The following is a 16644-nucleotide window of genomic DNA, read 5'->3' on the forward strand; positions in this document are numbered from 1 at the left end:
TTGACTTTCACATACAGAGAACCATGAATATATGTAACAATTTTTATTCCAATCCATCCAATAGTTGCCAAGGTGTTACACCAACCTGCTGGTGGCGCATTGTAAAAGTACCATGAATGCTTATACAAAATGGTATCTAAATCAGTAACAGGTACTATAGAGATATTTCTGTGAGGGCCAAAATGGTGGACCAACCAACCGAAATACATTTCCGTCCAAAGAGTTATAGTCAGGTCACTTTAGAGTCTAGAATACAGACAGCTCTTCTTGGTTGTTGTAAAAAAGTATTTTTATGTCTCTACAACTTGGTGATTTATAAGCTCACAGCTATATGAATTAAACCTAAAATGTACAACACACTGTCTATGACAGCTACAGTAATCAGCACAGCATGTTGCGTTCATAAAAGTGGAAAAGTGAGTGTAATGTATGAATCGTTATTCATAGTGATGGCAGCCCTGATATATCACAGCAATAAAAGCAACAGGAAAATAAATACAGTTTAGCCTGCTGGTCATAAAGTACCATAAGCCCAATGTCCTTGCTTTTATAAACTGAGGCACTATGAATAGGGAAAACCCAATTACGTTTATCTGACATCACTGCAGCTTGTAATGAAAAGTGATTCACAATAACATCTCTAATCACTATGTTCTACCAAGTTGCCAGTCTTCACCCCCTTTGTTGCATGAGTCATCTCTAGCCATCCGTTTATTATATTATCAGTTTCTTTTTCAGCAGACCAAATAGGATTTATGGGTTGCTACACTCACCAGCTTGTGTGTCCTGTCCAGCAAACACACAAAACGAGCATAGGTGAGGCGGGGGTATTGTGTTGAGTTGTTTGCTTTATGTCCATTCAAGATCAACTGCCACTTCCTGTGAATGCCCTTCGGAGCGGGCAGACCCAAATACAAGCAGCGGTTCCAGACGCTCCACAGGAGGCCTTATCCTGTTATTGTTCTGGAAGGAGATGTCTTAGATCCTGACTTTAAACTAAGCCCGAGCAGAAACTCAGGAAACTCCTGTAATGAAGCAGGACATTCTCTCAGATTTGAGGCCCACATGAAGGACTCACTGCGTGCAATACATATTGCCTAACACATCATTTGCAGGTAAGGCTACAACTCCCACCATCTCCCTGCTGGAGTGAGATATGTCTCAAGCTGGTGCGATATATGATTTAACTTCACTCCTTCTTCATTCTTACCAGCCTGTGAAACATGTGGCTATATGATCACAGCAAACCCCCAACACCCTCTCTCTCCTCTACAAAGCCATTTACTCACTGTAGTCCTTCGAGTGATATTATCATGCAGCATATGTCCTGCTGCACTTACAGAGCCAGGAGTGATGGCTTTCTACTGCACCCAACTGTGTTTTTTTTTGGACTATACTATTTATGTGCAAAAAGATGACAAAAGATCTCCCCAAGGAAAATGGTGGACATGTACCGGGTGATTACATAAGCAGCAGCAGCCCAAAGTCTTAGCGTGCAGATCCTTTGTATCTTGCTTCATCAGGGGCTTGGGCCTGAACTTTGTCTCTAATTAGATCTGTCAACTCAAAGCCCCAACACTGTGGGAATGGCACAGAGAACTGCTGAGCAACTGGAATCTGCCGGAGGGGGAGAATACATATATGCAGCACAGGTTTTCCTGGCTGTGGAAGGGAGAGGGGAAAAATGTTAATAATGTGTTAAGTATAATACTGTATCTGATCATGGGCAAAGTTATTTCAGTGTTTAAAAAACAGCGCTTTGCCAGTGTTCACTGCATGTCCATTGTCGGCTCCTGAAACACTCCAAATAGTTTTTACAGCAGCTGTCCCAGTGCCATATCAGCTGTATGACTGGACAAACACCAAACATCTGTCATCTCTCACAATAACCTTCCCAAAAAGACTCTTTCTAAAAGTGGGAGGAATGCCATGCATATATAACTTGCCAGCAAGAGTAGGTCTTCCATCATGTCTTTTGTATTTCAAGATAAAATAAGGTTATTTTTATTTTTATTTTTTAATCTCTGAGGAATATTTACTTTAAAAGCAACACAGAGGCAGACTCAGGGGTTAGAATACAGAAAAAATAACCATTAAAATGAGATGGATAAAATTACATTAAAAAAAGAAAGTCGAGAGTTCACATTTAAAACCAAAAGCTACACACAATATACTGAATATCTTTCCATACATTACGAGCCTTGGAGTCATTACAACATTGCATGCCTGCAGATTTGATTTACCATCTTCTCCTTCATCCATCAGCCTGACATTATAAACGTCCCTTTTTAATATTCCTTGAAGATTTTCCAACCTCATTAAATATCAAGAAATCCTGAAGCATCCCTCTTTCCATCTGTCATCCGTCTTACTTTCACTCCATTTCCATGATGGTCTACGATGCTCACCGAAAAGGAACCTGGAATTCTCTGCCTCATCTTAATTTGCTCTCTCCGTGACAAGAGGAAGATCTCCTCCACTGTAGCATGAATGTCTTCCAGGCATCTTCTGTCTCAGCTTTCCATCCATTTAATCCCTCAGTAGAAGCCTGAAGGCGGACCTCATGCTGATTACCCTTGCACCTGAATTCACAACTGACTGGCATGCAGATACATCCATTGGCAACACTGGATTTGGTCTATGTAACTTATATTAACCCCAATGTGATCTGACAATATACCTGTTCCTATTTCAGAAGATAGATCTCGTCTTAACTCTTCAGATCAGGCATTTGTTAAGTTCATCACAAGGAATTTTCCCTTCAAAAACATAAAGATTGATAAATAAATGTGGTAAACTTGGATCCTGATACAGTAAGAAGATCCCCATGCTGTAACAATAGCAAATAGTCGTGCCCTGCTTCCCTTAGTGTAGCTTTTTGCTTTTTCATGGTATCATTGTTTACAGTACGTGTTCACTGGTGACTGAGCACCTGAGTTAAAAAAAAACATGGCAAATATGACACTGTCACCTGATTTACTGGACTTTGCGAGGTGGTGAGGAACACCCGAATGCTCCATTAAACAATTTAGCAGCACACTGTGGATTTTGGGTTACTTGGGGGCTGCAAAGTAAACATACCGTATAAGTTGAGTGCTCCAAATTCCGCGGCTGCATTCAGAGGAGTCTTTGAAATGGGACAGACCTAGCCAACTTCTTATGAAATATTTATTCTAGAAATTGCAAACTTTTGGGGATGCTGCCCCTGAAATGGGACACAGTTTATGTGTAACACTGACACCAACCCTAATCCTATACTATACATGCTTCACAGTCACATTTGAGTCACTTGACAGGAAGGTGAGTGTCAACAGAGAGTAGAACTAGCTTTTACCTCTTACATCTTGCACATTGTGTACATCTTCCATCAGATACTCACTACACACCAACTTGGAAACTATTGACACTAAGATGTCAGGGCTTCAGTCTTGTAAACAAACAGTCTAAGTTAACCTTCTCTGACAAAGTCTCCTTAAACTTTTTCAGCGCTGACCGTCTCTTTTCTCTTTCACAGAAATGACACCACAATCTCTTTAATCCACAGGGTGAGCATTAATCTATCCACTAACTACTCTTTATGATGCCGTAGCAATGGACCAAAGGTTCCCACTTCCACTGCTGACTTCATTACATTGAGACAAATTGCACTTGTAATGTTGTTGGTATTGTTGTTGTTTTCAGACCATATTCAGTGTCATCACTCACAAGCAGGTTCATTTCATGTGGTTCACCAAAAGTGTAGTACTGTATGTGAAATAACTCAAATTAAATCACTTTATTCCAAATTCACAAGTGACATCCTAATATTCAACGGACCATCAGTCTTCTTTATCCTTGGCATTCTAATTTCCAGTGTCTTCAGTCTGCATGTTACAGCTTTAAAATTCCTGTGGAGTTGCCGTTTTCCAAAACCACAAAAGTGTGTGTGTGTGTGTGTGTGTGTGTGTGTGTGTGTGTGTGTGTGTGGATGGGGGGGGGAGGGGGCAACACAGATAGGACCAGGGGCATTTTCCCACTGAGTTTGCCGTGTGTGTGTGTGTGTGTGTGTGTGTGCGTGCGTGCGTGCCTGTGTGTGTGTGTGTGTGTGTGGGTGCGTGTGTGTGTGGGTGCGTGTGCGTGTGCGTGTGTGTGTGTGCGTGTGTGTGTGTGTGTGTGCATGTGTGCCATGCTGGAAATCTAAAGAGCCCACTTCTCAGTACTCAGTATTACCAGCTCGTTTAGCAGTGGTGTATTCCATCATTTTCCTACATTTTAATAAACGTGCAGTTAAAAAGTGAGTCTGTGTTTACCCTTAGTGCTTGGATTCACATTTTGCATATTATATAAAAACAGAATTTAGGCGAGGGAATGGCAGCCCATTTGTATTTTACAAAGGGATTAAAACAAACTTTGTTATACCTATACGTCCTGTTACAAACCCGCTCATCTGTCCACTTTCATTCATTCACAGAGACGTTCCTTGGTGCTAAATGCTTCCCACATTATCTTGTATTATCTGTATCTTGTTTTTGTTAATGTGGTAAAAATGACCGAGTAGTGCACCTCACCTGCACCATCCTCAATGAAGTCATGATAATCACAGTTATCATTTTAGTCCCTACAATACATTCCAATGACGCATTGCACTTGGTAACGTTAATGGAAAGAAGGTTGAAATGTGTGTTCAGCGGAATCACTGGAATGTAGCACCTGGACATTAGCATAGGCATCACACAACATTGCCAGTAAACTGTATCTGTTTAGGGTTTTCTCTCATGTGTATGAGGGTAACAGTTAGTCATTGTCACTTGTTGTCTTCTATAAAAACCTGATGAAAATATGTACAATATCGTGTATGTAAGGACGAAGACCACTGAGAGGCTTGCTCTCTTTTGTCATTAAAGCAAATTCAACTCTGAAATAAATAATGTTGTCGTCAATTCTCAGCACATCAACACGGTTCTCAGAGATCAAAGACACCAGTAACAAATCCAGTCCGACATGCCTTAGTATACGGACAATACATATTTTTTTGTCACAATGGGAGTATCTAGGGACAGGTGTGAAGAGCTTTCTCAAATCTGAATGCCTCGTGAAAGAGCTCAAGGCTGGAATATTTTGTGTGCCCATAAACTCGTCCTCCCATTATTTTTTAGATCGGAAATAAGCAGTTGCCTTGAGGATGCCACACTATTCAGTCAATCTAAAATCATTGGTTAAGACCGGCTAATGGGATCAGTCCTGCTGTGAATTATTTGTTATAAAATAACTAACAAATATATGCTTGATATAAAATTGACATTGCAGTTAAAGAGGATCTATGTTTGCATGAGTTTTTCAAGCATTTCCCCTTACAAATGTATTTAATTAATGATATTTGCCTGTGCTCTTTATTCATTTTAACTGATAGTTTGCCTCAGTGCTTTGGGAGGTTATTATTGAGTTTATATTATTATTATTATAAAATAGCTGTTTACTTCAAGCTTCTTTGGGATTCCAGCAAAATCAATCCTCCCAGATTGAAGTTCAATATGAGAGCATGGAGTTTTTTTCATATCTAATGCTTCACCGCTCAGCCACTGATTTCTCCCCAACATTTGACAGCTTGACTGCAGCAGACAGCTTGTAAGTCAGCAGCACCAATACGAACAGCATCCGACAGCAGAAATCTCCTCAGAAGGGATTGGTAATAAGAAGAGATCCCTGATTCAGAGCACAGGCCTTGTGGTTCATGGTCTGAGTGAGGAGGGTTGGGGCGCTGAGCTGCAGAGCAGGTCAGGGAGGGTATACGGATGAATGAGTCACATCGCCACCCTGTGGTGGTGACGGGTAAGACTGTTTACTGTTCTTACTGAACAGAGGGACAGCTATAACAGGGGCTTCTGTGCCATAGAGCTGGTCAGTCCGATTCTTACCAGAGATGATGATGGAGCTTTCAATTTCTGCAGTTTTTATCTTATTTTCTTCCCCTAATCTTTCAATCTCCAGTTGAGTTTAATTTTTATTTTCAAAGTAAACGTACTTTTTTGGACCTGCTTTTTTTATTCTTTTTGATTTTGCTACTGAGAGTATTTCCCCCCCTGAATTTTAAATGAACAGTGAGGAGGGCTGTTAACGTAGTTTGTAGATGTATGCTACTTAAGTTTAGTTTTATTTTGCTCTACACTATTTACAAAAATGTGTCACATTATTTAGATAATTGGACATATTTCCTCTTCTCCTCACACGCGTCTTCAGTTTTTGGAGAACATGGGTGATTGACGATCAAAACCAGGCCTTGTTTATCACTTGAGTAAACATGTTCTGAGCTTCGTCGCACCTCACCCTTCGCCTTGTCACCTGTGAGAACGCGAGGAAGACTCTGTCACCTAAAGACCCTCCAGTTGACTGTTGCGTGACTGCACAACCCTGACGCATCTGCAGAAGACAAGACTGCGGCAAGAATGGAAATGATCTCAAATGAAAGTGACTTTTGGCAATTGAACGAATCCTGGCGAAACTCTAGTCTCTCCAACGGGACCGGGTGGTTGAATCGGACGAACCCTCTGAAGCGAAACGAAGAGGTGGCCAAGGTGGAGGTGACTGTGCTCGCCCTGGTGCTGTTTCTGGCGCTGACGGGGAACCTGTGCGTCCTGCTGGCCATCCACAGCACCAAGCACAGCCAGTCCCGCATGTATTACTTCATGAAGCACCTGAGCATCGCCGATCTAGTGGTGGCGATCTTTCAAGTGCTACCTCAACTTATATGGGACATCACATTCCGCTTCTATGGACCGGACATCTTGTGCAGGTTGGTGAAATACCTGCAGGTCGTCGGGATGTTCGCCTCCACCTATATGTTGGTGTTGATGTCCGTGGACAGGTGTTTGGCCATCTGTCAGCCTCTGCGTTCTCTGCACAGGAGAAAAGACCGAATCTATGTCATATTTACCTGGCTCCTGAGCCTGCTTCTCAGTGTCCCGCAGATGTTTATTTTTTCCCTGGTCGAGGTTGGCTCTGCCGGATCAGGAGTGTATGACTGCTGGGGTGACTTCGTGAAGCCTTGGGGAGCCAAAGCTTATATCACATGGATCAGTCTCACCATCTATATCATTCCGGTGGCAATACTGAGCATTTGCTATGGGCTGATAAGCTTCAAAATATGGCAGAACTTTAGACTGAAGACCAGGCGGGAGCAGTGTATAAGCCTGACGCCCAAATCCTCCAAAAGCAACACACTGGCCCGCGTGAGCAGCGTTAAGCTCATCTCCAAGGCGAAGATAACTACAGTGAAAATGACTTTTGTAATCGTTTTGGCTTATATCGTCTGTTGGACCCCCTTTTTCTCTGTCCAGATGTGGTCTGCGTGGGATCCAGCGGCGCCCCGTGAGGGTAGGTTGCATTTTTATTTCACCTTTCAAAGTTGTATTCCCAATAAAGAGTGTGCTCCAATGTTGCGCAAATGCTGCTCATGGTGTCATTTCGCAGCTGAAACATTTTGAAACACTTACACACTTCCTTTCCCCCACTGTTTTGTAAATTTTTCAGGGTAAAATTGCCCACTGGGAATTAATGAATGATGATTTTTATGATGCAACTGTTGTTATGCGTATAAGTGATCTTTACGCGCGAGGATGCCTACTGTGGCGTATCCAGTTGGTACAACAAACAAAAAGTAATAACAATTTTAGAGAAATGTTTAATTTTTTTCCTCATTTAAGAGGGTTAGGCTGTGTAGTTCTATGGATGACTCATTTGCAACTGCGTCCTGCTTTTTAAGTATAAGGTATTAACCCAGCCAGGGTGCGGTGCCATGCAGTGGTGTGCAGATGACTAGAGTGACTGAACTGAACAATCACAGTGCAGGAAAACTTGAAAAGAAAAATCTATAAGTAAATTGGACAAATACATCTGTCTGCTGAAGAAACAAGTTATTTTAATTGAGTATACACCATCATTGTGTTTGATTTATGAGCAACTTCGATAGAAAACTATCTCTAAAATGCAAAAATACACAATTAAAATATATATATACTGTACATTCCGTCCTGCCTGTCGCCAAGACACCACATTTCGAAACACATTATTATAAAATGCAGTAATTTACAAATTGATGGACAGGTCTCACTTCACACGACTAATCATTTTAATCTATCGGTTTGTTTGTTAATGTTGTCTGATGTTGTGTGATGTTCCATTTGTTTCAGAGATGCAGAGCAGGTACAACAAACATGTGGGTTATTTTGTTTTTAATAGGCTATTCTATGCGCCTGTTGTGTGATAAGGACACTATGCAATGAGGTCTTTAAAGTGCAAAAGCTGCGTTCAGAATTGTACCTCTGACCCTCCTCACGCTGCAGAGACCGACTGACGGCTAATCATTAATCAAATTAGTGTGCGCCACCACGCGCCAAGCAGCTTGTATTTATCGCTGTGGGGCACTCCGGAGTGCGTCAGTGACATTTAACCACTATAGGCCACTTATCATCTACTGTATGTGGTGCCTATATGTATCGATCCGCTGGACCTTGACCACACCCATTTAAGAACAGATGACTTAATGTGAAGATTAGATCTTACAAAGTATTTGCTTTGTGCCTTTTCACTCCATCCATTATTTCAATATATCCAGAGAGAACTGGCAAAGCAAAAGGCCCAACTTGAGTAATAAGCATGAACACTAAATACTATGTTAAATCTTATTGCGGCTACTGTATACTTGGCTTGTAGTGTAAGAATATTTATTGTTCTGGAAGCGTGAAGGGTTAATCTAATTAGAGCTATACATTTGAAGACTTTGCAGAATAACATTTGGATATTGAATATGTGACAGAAAAGGAAGCTTACCTCAAAGAAGATACACATGGCTACACAATACCATGGCAAGCCATGGTATTTTCTCAAACAAAATGTAACAATATCATTTTAAAATATCAGTTTATTTTTAACATAACTAGATACAAATAACACAAATTTGCTGCAACATTGGGCAATAATGTCCAGGTGTTTCTTGTGGAGTAGGGAGTAAACAGACGTTGGTGTTTCATACCTATGCGACTGTGGCTTTGTGTGCAAGGTTGCAGCCGACAAGCTGCATTATTCACAACAGCTATTTACATTTTGCAGGTGAACAGTTGCACAACAATACACTGAGCTGTCATCCAATTCTTCAAAGATCAGGAGGCACATTGCAGGATGCAATGAGGCAATGATAGTGATTTGCCCTCTGACACCACGTCTCACATTGAAACTTATAGTGGTCAGGAAACAGCTACAAAAGTGCCCCAGCCCTAAGATAGTGACTCATTCCATTTGTTTAGCTGCGCCTGAGTTGTAGCGCATGGGAGGAGGCTGGTGGCTTTCGTCCACGTGAACAGCACTCAGAAAGGCCAGAGTTGTTAGATACACGTGCCAGTGTTTGTGTACGATAGATAGGCGGAGGTGTCACCTGTGTGTGTGCAGATAAAGTCAGCAGACTACACAGCTCAGAACCAAAAGCCCTTAAAGGAAGAACCTCTGCATTGCAAAGACGTGTTTCAATATTCATGATGCAAACAAACAGATGTAATGAAGTCAATTTGGAACAGCTACCAGGGCATAATAATGTGTTGACAGTACAGACTGTACCTTTAGGTTATCTACCAATGAGGAGCATATTCGGTACAATAACAATGATTATAACTGTGTAATCACTGCTTATGAGGCAACCTGCTGACTTATAGCAAATATTTAGATAACAAACAGAGATCGTAATCTAAATATTTAACATGGGCCATTTAGTATAATCACTTTTTTCATAAGGTTATCAAACAAAAAATTACCAGAGAACCAGGGTTAGGACAATGGTTAATCCAGATTCACCTATTAAAGACATTTCAATATAAACAGAGGTTTACTATTTCGAAGGTTGCACTCTTGTCATTAAAAGGCCAATCTGAGCAGACCCAGCATGTGATTTTGAGTCTATACACCGGATCCAACAGACTCTTTACTTTAGTAATTATGTCTCCTATAAGGAATGATTCATAAATCATTTGTGACAATCAACAAACAGGTGTACTTTGACAGTTTGGGATATATACGTATTTGCTTTCTTGTTAAGAGTGAGATGAGAAGCTGTCCTGGCTCTATGCAAAGATACTTTTGGCTTTGTTTCTTGGCCTTGGCCTACTGACTTCCTTTAATTTCCGCTATAGTAACCGAGCCAAGAAATACCCAGCACATAGCCCCACGTCCACGACAAATTATTGTTTTTACACTACCAGAAAAAACAATAATAAATAAATATGACGTGTTAAATATTGAATGTTGGAGGTGCTGGTGGGGGGATTTTGTTCCCTTTGGCCAGAGCCAGACTAGCTGTTTCCTTCTGTTCCCAGGCTTCTTGCCAAGCTAAACTAACCTATTGCTGGCTTTAGAGTCACACTTACTGTGCAGATGTGAAATAGTGGTATCAATCTTCTTATCTAACTCTCATCAAGAAAAGCAAACAAGCCTTTGGCACTATGCCTTAAGCCCAAATTGGACCAATGGTGTAAGACACGGACCCTTTCGGTGCATGAAATTGTGATCCTTAGATAATTCGGTGTCATCTTTATAGATGCACAAACTATTGAAATATTGAGTCAATTGCAATTATTGTTGCGCCTTGGATTTCCCATGAAGGAGCAAAGGTCAAAACCTTTCACAGAGATGACTATTACCATTTGGCTTAGCAATACATTTTTTAGAAATGTCAGAAGACGGTAAAATGGCTCATTGCGCTAAGCTTTGACACAGTGACAGAGACCGTGGCGTGTGCAATTTCACATTCAACAGCCAGACAGATTTCATTATGTAGAGGACAAGTACATCCAAAGGTTAAACCCTGACTCAGAGATACTCACAGAATCTCCCCAAAAATCTGTGAAAACAAACATCTCGCACTGCTGAGCCTGGTGCCCCCCTGGGACGCTGACTCACATTGATTCTTCTGCAGTGCCCGATTGACACAACAATCAGTCTAAGATCCAAGTGCTGCAATATGTTTATTTACAATATATGTCCCTTCCTAAATAGATGTTGTTACAGGCAGTTAGAAAAGCAAGGCAGTGTCATATGTACAAAGGCCTCTCAGAGCAATTCTACTTAATGTAAGTTAGATCACAGTAAATGCTAGTTTACTTTCAGGGAACAAGAATGAAGTGTTTTCATAAAATTAATTGCTGAATAGTCTGTAGAGGACTGCCCAGTATCAGCGGTGAACAGGGCCGGCCCAAGCCTTTATGGGGCCCTAAGCAGAATTTGATTAGACCCTCCTAGGGAGGTCCGGGGGTAAGCTCCGCCAGGGAGTGATGCACCACGAGTGGATGCTTCTGTTTGTGTATTTGTGCACCGCTGAGAGACACACACACACAGCGCAGCGTGGAACAGGCAGATTCTTCAGGGACGCGAGACATTATTGTGGAATTCCATTTTTTTCTTCTTTCTTATCTCCTCTCCTGGGGGATATGTCCTGTTTTGGACATGCCTTCTGCATCTTTTAGTTAACCACGGATATCCTCCCAGATGAACTGATTCAATTAATAAGACTTTTTAACTATCCAGACCAAAACATTGTATTCCTTTTTTTGTATGCTATTTACATCTGCATACTATAATGTTTGTATCAAACACAAAGACTTTAGGGGGGTGCCCACTGGTGGCCGGGGGGCCCTTAGCAACCGCTTAGATCGCTTATGCATCGGGCCAGCCTTGGCCGTGACAGTTGACAGATGTACCACACAGGGGATGATGAATCATCCTTCTTTTTTAGAGCCTTAAGATTCGACAAGAGTCGCAAGATTTTGGTGATAGCTACCCCTATTATTCAAATTAGATAGGCTCTGCTCTCATTCACCCTTTTAAAATGTTTGATACTTCCCAAATGGTATTATTCACTTTTTCCAATGCAGTGTATTCCTCAATCCTCTTCAGCACCATTATAGTGAATATAAGAGTAAGTTGATGCATGGCTTACCCTTTTAATTTTTTTTTCTACTTTTCTTTTGCCATATTAGCAAGTTAACACCTTTTTGTAGGTACTTTAATAAATGAGCATTTTCTTGGATATGTTAAGATATATACAACATTTTTTATTTGCCAATTTCATTTGTTCTTCTGAAAGACTACAACAGCTCTTACTCAAAAGTAGATTATAAAACCTTTGACATAATAGTGGAATGGGTAAATGAATGATCTAAAATCAAATTAAACAAGTGTTTTAGTCTCATAAATCAAGCCCCTAATGGCTGATGATCAAGGCTTATTAATAATGCGTGTGACTTTCGTGCCCTGCCAGATATCATTTAGGCTCAGGGACAGTGATTAGAGACAACAAGAGAACAGCAGGCAGGAGAGAAAGATTAGCTATCAGCAAGAAGAGGTTAAATATGGGATGTCACATGATGTGAACCAATTACATGAATCCAAAACCAATTTTCCAAATGTCAGTAGGATTGTGTATTTGAAATGTCACCGAACGCGCAGGTCACTTGCCGTGATATTTCACCACGACACTGTGTGAGAAACATTTCACAAAAGGGTTTTTTTCGCTGGAATTTCCTTTGTTGCCTTTTTTGCTTGTTTGAACAGAGCAGCTTCTAAGTTAAGTGGTGTTTATTTCTCACTCTTGGAGATGCAAGTATCATCAAACGCCCATTTCTCAAGGTCAGCTAGTAATACTTCTAACTGATTCTACATTGGCATTTTTCATCAATCATTAACCAATGGGTTTGAGACAATTTGAGTCTGCAGCTGTGCTAGCTACTACCTATTGTGCTGAGCTAAAAATGTTCAATCTTTAATTCTAACACATTAGTAGCATGATTACTTTTGCTAATGAGTTATACACACATTGCACAGCTAAGGCTGATGGGAAATGTATTAGTTCTGCAATTTTGACCTGATAAGTTTTTCTTGTATAAAAGTAGGGAATTGACAAAATTGTTACAATCAATGCCACATTTTGAAGCGTTCAACTAAACCTCAAGTCAACCTCATGGTGGTGCTAGATGAAGAGTCAGGTGCTCAGTTTACAGAGATTCATCTTCTGGGGACCGTAGATATCTTTACTAAAATTCTTGACAGTTTATCTAATAGCTTGAGATACTGAAGGATGTACCCGCCATCCCTACAAGTATGCCACTAGAATGGCTAAAAAGTATTAATTGAGATAAACATTTAATTAAATAAATAGGGGAGATCCGGGTAAAGTGAGACACTTTTTACATTTGCTCAACCTTTAAGCAAGCTAAAATGATTTGTCAGTAAACTTTACACATTTTCCATTAATTCAGGATGTTTCCTAGCAATGGAAATGATCAGAATAGATTCAGAACGAAGGGCAGTGAAAATATGATTGTTTTAAAAAAAGTTGTCTTGTGTCTCACTTTACCCCAGCTTAGGGGTAAACTGAGACAGACCAAAGAAATCAAGGGGGTAAACAGATCCACTTACTTTTTCCACTCTGAAACTATCATAACAACACATGTTGTAACAGTTAGAATCCTGACAGCTAGCTAACATATGCCAGAATTAATGTCGGACTAGTAGCAGAATCATGGGGTTTGGTCAGTCAAGCACATTTTGTTTCTAACCACTTGAAAGTAACTGCTCAAATACAATATATCATTCATACTGTTTTAATTAACATTCAAATGACAGATAGAACCAGTTATATTTAAACACTGTCTGGGGGTCAGAACACAGGACCCATAGAACCAGCTAGTGTCTGGGGATCAGAGCAAAGGACAATCAGAACCAGCTAGCCAGAACAGCCTGGGACTCAGAACACAGGACTAGACCCACCTGTGATTTTCCATCTTTTGAGTCTTTGATTAATATTTTTCTGCATTTGTATTGTAGATAATGATTATGGATCATTCATTGAATTGAATATTACTTAGAGTCCATTGATGTAATAGGTCATTCTCCTGTCCCCCACATACATACCTGCCAAACCATGCCCTTGCTTACACCCCTTCAACCTTTCAACCCCCACCTCCAGCCCGCATTGTCTTTTGTCTTATTCAAACTAGTCTCCTTGCTAAATATAATGGATTCATTAAAAGAGGGCACAGCCACTGTCTCACCTTACCCCACAGTATTTGTCTCACTTAACCCCACCGCCACAATTTGAGAGAAAACTACCTCTCTTAGCAATTCAGGCTAATTTTCAGTTAGCATCATCACATGGTTTAAATGTTGGTAGTTCATCAACATGTATGATATACGTTGTTCTACCTGAATCTATTTACTTTGGCACAATAGATGATTACGTTGACAGCAAAAAAATAAAAATTTGGTGGAGAAAAAAATGCTTACAACAGCACCATGAGGTCCTCTCCTTCATAGCCAAGGGTAAATGGGAAGGGCTTGAAAACATAATGCTCACATGACCAACATTTTTCCGTTGCCTTGATACAGGGGGTGTCTCACATTACCTGATGTCTCACATTACCTTGTTCTCCCCTACATTTAAAAAAGCCAAAAAAAAAAATATGTGTGCATACAAACTCATACATTTTGTAAATACTTTTTGTTAGAGTGTGTGATACAAATGGAAGTGGGAAAACATTCAACCGGACACTTACACTTTTACTTATTTCATTTAATGCTTTGACAGGTAAAGAAGAAGCTGCTGGTTCTTTTTTTAATGTCACAGCCCAGTAACCTTTCCACTCTCCTGTCTCTCTTATCTCCTGCAGCCATGCCCTTCATCATCTCCATGCTGCTGGCCAGCCTCAACAGCTGCTGTAACCCCTGGATCTACATGTGCTTCGCTGGGCATCTGTTCCAGGACCTTAGGCAGAACTTTATGTGCTGTTCCACTCGCTACCTCAAGTCATCCCAGTGCCGCTGTGAGCGTGACTTTGACTCCAGTCACAAGAGCAACTCCTCAACGTTTGCCGTTAAGAGCACCAGCAGTCAGAGGAGCATCACACAGACTTCAACCACTTAAGAGCCACCGCCCTCGCTTCCCCATTGTGGAGCTGCCCACTCCTGCTTTACCTCACATCCCTTCAGTCACCCATTCAATATCTAGCATTTCAACTCCTCTCCAAAACCTCTCGATATGAGGCTTAGTGTTCAAGCCCAGACGGGAAGAAACCACAAAATCATCTTCACCATTTTATTTGCAGTACTTTACAGTGTAAAGGGGAATTGGGAAATAGTAAAAATGTATTGAATGTTATTAAGATGTGCAATGTTTTTTTTAATTCAAATGTATGTGATAATCATGGACCAAGATGAGCAGTCTCTGCTCGTTTTGATATTTTTCTTGTTTTTTATGTACATTATATATTAACATATTTGCCTCGCAGAGAAAGAAGATGAAAAAATAAATTTGGATGATTTTTTTTAAGGTCTGTCAACCTTGACCGAGCACACTTTAGACCCAGCAAAGCTTATGTACCCTGTTTGTCTGTGTTATGATGAAGTGCTCACCTGTTATAAATATTATGTATGATGTTGTTCACTTTGTTACATCGTCAATGGTTTGCATACATGTCAACTGTTACTTGAGATATTGTTCTATGTGAAATGTAATGACTATCACTGGTAAAGATTTTTAAAAAGTCAAAAAAATAAAGAAAGAACTAATGAAGCAAAAATGCACTGCCAACTTATTTTTTATTTACATCTTGCTGATTCTCATTAGAGCTCCTATTCCCTCCTGGTTTGGCTTAAGAAATCCTTGGCATGGCTAGCTGGAAATGTTTTATGGGGGATGTTTGTGCACACTGAATCAATAACGTCACTGAGTTCCAGAAAATTATTTGGCAGCACATTGAAACTTTGAACATCCTGTTCACCTCAGCCCCAAAATGCATTATTGGGTTGAGGCCTGGGGAATGTGCCTACCACTGCAGTGAACTTAAAGTGACTCATGTCTATGGAGATATTTGGAGGCAAAAAATGTTGTGTGAAAGGGTGCAATAACCTGCAGGAAGTGACAACAATGATAAACTGTAGCCATAAATGTGCTTTGGCAAGTTATTTATTAATTTATATATTTTTTGCTATAGTTTGAGGTGTTGTCTTGTAAGTTGTGTTTACGTTGATTGCAAATGTTTCAAGTATACGAGCCATCCAGGATGTGCACATGTTACGAAGCCTAACTCTTACTATAATTACAGCACATTAATTATCATTGCCATTGATACAAAAAAAAGTGACTCGAATAAAAGCAAAAGCTATACAATAAAAACAGTCTGCCAACTTGGTGAAGTTTATACTGTTCGCGTTTAGTTGAGACTCCGTAAGAAAGGCTTTGTTTTCATTGAACTCTATTTTCAAACTCTAATAAGTAACTGTCTTTTTGTCTCCCGTAGATAATCTAACAAAGCGAAGCACTACAGACTACAGAATGTTCGTTACAAGCTTTGAAGGAGTATTTAACTGCATAAAGTGTTGTTGTTTAAATTTGATCATCACGCAGACCAAAGATTTATTTGACGATGTTCCCAAATTATACTTTTTAGGTAATATTTCACTTAAACAACTGTGTTCCCACTTTATACTATACATTTTCTATTTAACAGTTTTATTTAGGGAGAAGTGACTGCCCTTGTGGCCTTGAATATTGTGGCAATAGTGTGCCAGTGGGAAACGTTATTTCAGGATAAATGCTGTAAAATCATTGGCAACAATATATATATATAT

At 40.2% G+C, this 16644-nt stretch overlaps 1 protein-coding gene across 1 annotated transcript; it reads left to right on the forward strand.

Annotated features, from left to right (window-relative positions):
• Nucleotides 1-6380: 6380 nt before the first annotated feature.
• On the forward strand, nucleotides 6381-15698 carry oxtra (oxytocin receptor a). Its single transcript, XM_080025960.1, has 2 exons — nucleotides 6381-7350; nucleotides 14685-15698. The coding sequence occupies exons 1-2, from the start codon at nucleotides 6423-6425 to the stop codon at nucleotides 14936-14938; spliced, it is 1182 nt and encodes a 393-aa protein (XP_079882086.1). The 5' UTR covers nucleotides 6381-6422; the 3' UTR covers nucleotides 14939-15698.
• The last annotated feature ends 946 nt before the right edge of the window (nucleotides 15699-16644 follow it).

Source organism: Ammodytes marinus, assembly GCF_949987685.1.
Source record: "Ammodytes marinus genome assembly, chromosome: 4".
In the NCBI taxonomy this organism is placed as follows: Eukaryota; Metazoa; Chordata; class Actinopteri; order Uranoscopiformes; family Ammodytidae; genus Ammodytes; species Ammodytes marinus.

Bases quoted from the DNA above. Each gene is read 5' to 3' on its own strand.
- oxtra (XM_080025960.1), top strand. From the start codon at position 6,423: ATGGAAATGATCTCAAATGAAAGTGACTTTTGGCAATTGAACGAATCC. The intron at 7,351-14,684 runs GTAGGTTGCATT...TATCTCCTGCAG, and splicing joins TCCAGCGGCGCCCCGTGAGG to CCATGCCCTTCATCATCTCC.